Consider the following 6000-nt stretch of genomic DNA (forward strand, 5'->3'; position numbering starts at 1 on the left):
GTGGTTGCTATGAAGATAGGGACTTTGCTGTTTCTTAGGGATTGAGTGCCAAATCCCTTGAGAGAAAGGAGTTTGACAGGTAGAGGTAAAAGCATTGCTATTATACAGGCTGGAGTGAGGGAGGTGGCCTAGGTGTACAGCCACAGCAGGCTTCCCAGGTATGAGACCCACAAATACAGAGGCTTTGGCTCCTAAGTATAGGCAGCACCAGAGAAACCCAGGTCTCCTACAAGAGGGGAGCCTTCATTGCTGAGCTTCCTTTCACATGGCTGAGAGCAAAACAGAGCATTGCTTTCTAGGTGAAAACGTCAATGAAGAAGAGGAGTCAGGCTGAGTTTCACGTTACAGTTCCTCTGCCCAAACCATCATTTAATTACATCACTAAGGTACACACCGGAGGCCAGGGTAGTTAAACAAATAGATAGATGTCCTTCAGTATGGAATGGAATATGAGAAATGGGGAATAAATGCTCCTCTGTCCCTACACTATTGGTAGAGCCATGTACATATGTTCACGCTCTACAAATGCTTGATTGTGTTGCTGTTCAGTAATGCTTTCCTATCTTTAAATAAATGTGACAAAAGCCTTAAAAAACTTTACTATCTTAACCATGTTTAAGCATACAATCGACTAATATTAAGTGTATTCACATTGTGGTACAACAGATCTCTAGGACTTTTTTAACTTGCAGCTCTGAAACTCTATTCATTAAAGGCTAATTCCACAGACTTTGGCAACCACTGTTTTTCTAGATACCTCATATGAGTGGAATCATACAGTATTTTGCCCTTTTGTGACTGGCTTATTTTGCTTAGTGTAATGTACTCATGATTCATCTGTATTGTAGCATGTATGACAGGATTTTCTTCTTTTTAAGGCTATATGATATTTCATTGTGCATATATACCACATTTTCTTTATCCACTCATCTGTTGATAGACAGTCGGGTGGCTTCCACCTCTTGGCTATTGTGAATAGTGCTGCAAAGAACATGGATGTGCAACCATCTCTTTGAGATTCTGCTTTGAAATTTTTTAGATATATACCCCGAGATTGGAATTGCTAGATCATATGATAATTCTTTTAAATTTTTTGTGGAACTGCTGTACTGTTTTTCACAATGGTTGCCCTGTTTTACATGAGGTGAGGTGATATCTCATTGTGGTTTTGATTTGCATTTCTCTGGTGACATTGTCAAAGTTACTCATATATTCTGGATGCTAATTTCTTATCAGATATGACTTGTGGATATTGTCTTCCATTCCATAGGTTGCCTTTTCACTGTTTACTTTGGTGCATGGAAGTTTTTAAGTTCGATATAGTCTTCTGTCAGTCTTTTATGGTTCTAGGGCCCAACATGTTCAAAACTTAAGGAGTCCTTTGGCTAATTTTTCTCCCATTGTTCTCAGATTTTGACAGAAGTCTGCCTCCCAAATATTTAAAGAGTCAAAATGATGTCATATTAAAACTGTGACAAACTAATGAATATCTCAAATTTATTTTTGTCTATACTTACAGCATTCCGTATGGCAGTTACTTGATGGGCCAAAGTATTGGGTTGATGGAAAAGTAATTGCAGTTTTTACTATTAAAACTATTGGCTTTCAGTAGGTTGTTTGGGTTGTTTATTTTCTGATGAATGCTTAAGCTATGTAAAATAGGTGTCTTTGAAAACCGTATGTTTAACTTAAAAAATTAAAAATGTAATCCGTATTTAAACATTATGTGGTAGAATAAACTTCCAGGCCTCACAAGTCATACATACCCAATGTATGTTCCATATTGAGCTGTAAAGTGTGAGTAGAATAGAACTAATTTATAGTTCTTACTCCCAAGAGCCTTGGCCTTATTCTTCAGGCAGGAATATACCTAAACAAACAAACAAACAAAAAACCCAAAACTAGTAAAAGCATTGCTTATTGATATGTTTGCAGTGGAATCTGAAAGAATCCAGCTGCAGATATTCCTTGCCAAGTTAAATAAATTTATACTCTTAGTATCTACTATGAACTGGCATTCTACCAGAGTTAAACAATATGCTTTTGGAATAGTAATGCACTGGGAAGACAAATCATTGGCTTACCTTCTATACCTAAATCATGTTATCCTGTGCTTAGCATGTAGATCACATGGCAGAATAAGTTCCCTTGGCTTGCATGAATTTACAATGTTGATGAGACTGGGGAAACGGAATGAGAAATGGTGGTTTAGTATGTGTTTTTCATTACAAAGCAGGCAAAGTCAGTCTATATAAAGCTTTATCTTATTTTTTGATGTCATTTTTCACATTGAGAATGTAAATGTCATTAAGAGTTCAAAATAGGGCTGACATGACAAGAAAAAGGATCAGATGTTTAATTTAAAAAATTAAGGTGTCCAGTTTTTTTTTAAAGGAAGTTATATGGAGCAACTGTGGGAAATGATATGTAGTAAAAAAACTTTCACTAAATTATTTCTGCAGATACTCTGTTGTTTTAAAAAAATGAACTGTGAGACATAATTATCTAAATACTAAATGTTATTTTTAGTAGAGTTGAAGATCTGTGCATATATATGATGTTACTTTTGTCTACTTATTCTGTTTATTTTGTCTATATGTCTGTTCTTAGAAATAAGTCATAATAAACTCTCATTTATCCTAAGCTATGTACCAAACCATGCTGAACTTATTTATTCATTTATTCTTATTTATTATTTAGTAGACATATTTGTCATTCTGATTTAATATTTTAGTAGAAAAATGGATGACAGGACATTAACTCTTGATACTATAATGAGTTAATTGTGAAGATCTGATGCAGAAATTATTTATAAATGAACTAAAAATATTTAACCTCATCAAAGCCAAATAGTTGCCTGTTCTTTCACTTTTTAATACTGATTTAACCTCTATTAGGAGCTTCCCTTCTAGTTCTTTGAGGCCTATGTAATTATCTGTTTATTCATTCATTTGTTCATTTATCAATTTAAGAAAATATTGTTTATTATGGAAGGTAAAATGCTAATTGGGCTCATTTCACTTGCCACATCCTTGAGAATTTAAAAAAAAAAAAAAAAGACCCAAATTTTGGTATTTCCTGCTGTGCTTTCCGTGGAGACTGTTACTAACTAGAACCCAATCAATATTTGCCATATTGAATTAAGGAATCTGAACCTGGTACCACACTTTGAAAAATCTGTCACAGTTAAAGTTGACCACTTCTATTTATGTTTCTCCTGCAACCAGCTCTACCTTAAATATAGACTCATTGTCACTTTTCTCTGCTTGCGGATGTGCAGAAAAGCATTTGCTGTTTTATACGCGTAACATAATTATTATCAACATTTAATTGTTTTAATGCTGTTACTTTCATATTTTAGTAACTTGGAATCCTCTTACTGCCTTTGTATCATTTCTTTTCTGATTATGAAATTTCTGATAAGATTTGTCATAGACCATACATCTCTTCATTAATATGTATCTAGTTAATACAAAAATTACATACAGCGTCTTTCAACAAAATTGTGAATTGGTTGAATCTATTTGGAGGTTTTGGAGATTTGGGGTTTGTGCTATGTCTTAAGTGAAGTCTCAGAGGCATCGTCTCAGAGATCAGTGATCCATCTGACAGGGGCTTGGTTATTGGGATACTTTGTTTCCCTCTGCTCCTCTTCCACCAGCTCCTTGTTGCCAGCCTCCTTCATCCTTATCTTAGGAGCTAACACAAGAAGGTTGAGAACTACGAAATACTCAAAATGTAAACAGAACAGTTCTGTCTCAGTGTTTCAGAGTGGAAAATCATATGGAAACTCCAGGGAATGTCCATGGAAAGGCTTCTTGTTGCCTACATGATTGAAATTTGGAAATTCAAAGGAGAGAGATTTATATCATCCCATTTTTTTATAATTTGATTTTTTTTCCTCTTTTACCAGGTTTCACCAAAACTCATGCCAATGCAGCAGATCGCAAATTGAAATGTGGATATTGGTACCAGGCTGCGTGTTTTTCATTTTAAAAACATAGGATTTAATTGAAAGGACATCGATAATTATAATCGTGTATTTAACAAGTGGTTTTTGATTAGTTTTCTTCTAGTGTTTCAGGCTTTATGCAGCCATATAAAATGTTCTCTAGGCATGCTGTGACATTTTAATAAAAAGGAAAAGGAGCATTAATAATTATCTCATTTGTTAAGTGCTGAGAAGGTTGTTTTTCTAATTGATAATTATATTGAATGCGTCTTCACTGAATATGGTATGTATGCTAAAAATATGACCCTTTCCCCAAGATGGGCCCTAGAAATTGATGTGCTTTTCCTCTTAACTATTATTAGTCCTGAAAGAAAGATAACATATATGTGATTTTAATCGCAAAATCACATATATGTTGTCTTCTTTCATGACTGTTTTTTCTTCATCCTCCTCTGACTTTTCTTTTGGGGCTTCTGATTTTGTGATTACATCTTGTATCCCTAGAGCATCCTCCTTCCTCCCATATTGCTTTGTAGCTAAACAGCCTTCTTGCCTCCCAAGAAGGCAAGCAGGAATATCACCTTGCGGCGGAGGGCAGGGAAAAGTAACCATTTCAAATGAATCATCTATCTGTGCTTTGCAAAGACTAAGGCTTCTTATAGGAAGAGGCCTAGAAACCTAACTGATCTTCTCAGTTTTCTCATTTTAAAATAGTCCAATATTCCTTTGTATCCTCAAGGATCCTTGAGAATATTTCTGTTACTGAGGCCCAGTGGGCTACTTGTACTGTACTGCCTCACCGGCTAAGAAGGGCTGTGTGGGATAATTTACCATGAATCCTTAGTAGCAATGAGAGCAGAGTTAAAAAATAAAAGGTATTTTAATTACAGGCTCTCGTTTTGGTTCAGAGAAGATTTTAAATATTGAATGACACTTCTACAGAGCAATGGTTTTTCTTCTGCCAAGGCTTCTTCCTTTAACAAATTGCCTTTAATTCAGATTTATCCAACTAGGGAAAATAGTGATGGACAAGTCTTGGACATAGAGTCAGTGAACTTTTAGTGTCAGGGAATAAACGTGGTGGTGGATAGATTAGATTTGAAAGAATCTTCCTTAGAAGTATCCTCAATACCAGACAGGAGCGCATGGTAATCACTTCAGAGGCATCCCGGATAACAACAGATGGGTAAAAATTTGAGACACCCTGAAGAACAGGTGAGACAGCTGGCCTCTGGAGAAAGGTAGGCATAGTACAGTGCAATATATCATTCCTCTGTCCTAAATATAGGAACTTATTCATGTTTCTAGGCGATGGTGGTTATTGAAACTCACTTCTCTTCAGATGTAGCTACAATTGTGTAATATACAATATTAGAAAAAGGACAGGCTTTTTATGAGTAACACACTCCATATAAAATAGCCTTTCTGGCTGGCCACATGGTTAAATGCATACCTTTCCAGTACTGGGAAGAATAAATGACCCTTCTTAGAATGTGCAGTGTCCATGAGAGTAATACATTCATGTGATTAGAATTGTTGATATTGTATCTTCAAACTTGCTTGTCATTCCAGTATGCGTCTTTAAGATAATGTGATTCTAAGTAGATGACTATATTCTTGATTAAAGCATGCTATACATGTGAAGAAAGGCATTAAGAAATACAATAAATATTTCAAAGTAATATAGATCAGTGTGACTGTCCTTTATTTCACTTGAGGATGGCATTGCTAAACATGGGAATAATGCAACAGATTGTCCAGATAGCCAGCAATAAAGTCAGCACACATCACCACTTCTGTTCAGCTTGTTGCTTTTTTTTTTTTTTTTATCTTACCAGAGAAAAGATACTGTTCTTCTAGAAAGATGAAATGAATGTTGGGCTTCACAACTTGCTCCTTGTCAGAGCCTGTTATGTTTATAAAAGCCATATATCCAAGGCTTCATGTGTGAATACTTGTTCACTTTTGTGTAGCATTTTCCTTTACCGTACACATTAGTTGCCTAGTGCTCAGCTGATTTCCATTTTGAAGTGGCTCTAGTGCTAGTC

At 35.4% G+C, this 6000-nt stretch overlaps 1 protein-coding gene across 3 annotated transcripts in view; it reads left to right on the top strand.

Moving 5' to 3' along the window:
• Nucleotides 1-5638, top strand: part of OXCT1 (3-oxoacid CoA-transferase 1) — a 131529-nt gene extending 125891 nt beyond the window's left edge. For all 3 annotated transcript variants that reach the window (XM_003925893.4, XM_074386277.1, XM_074386271.1), the window contains one exon: nucleotides 3914-5638. In XM_003925893.4, the coding sequence (XP_003925942.1) occupies nucleotides 3914-3955 (42 nt within the window). In that variant the 3' untranslated portion in view covers nucleotides 3956-5638. The remainder of the gene's footprint in view (nucleotides 1-3913) is intronic.
• The last annotated feature ends 362 nt before the right edge of the window (nucleotides 5639-6000 follow it).

This window comes from Saimiri boliviensis, chromosome 1 (assembly GCF_048565385.1).
Source record: "Saimiri boliviensis isolate mSaiBol1 chromosome 1, mSaiBol1.pri, whole genome shotgun sequence".
Taxonomy (NCBI): Eukaryota; Metazoa; Chordata; class Mammalia; order Primates; family Cebidae; genus Saimiri; species Saimiri boliviensis.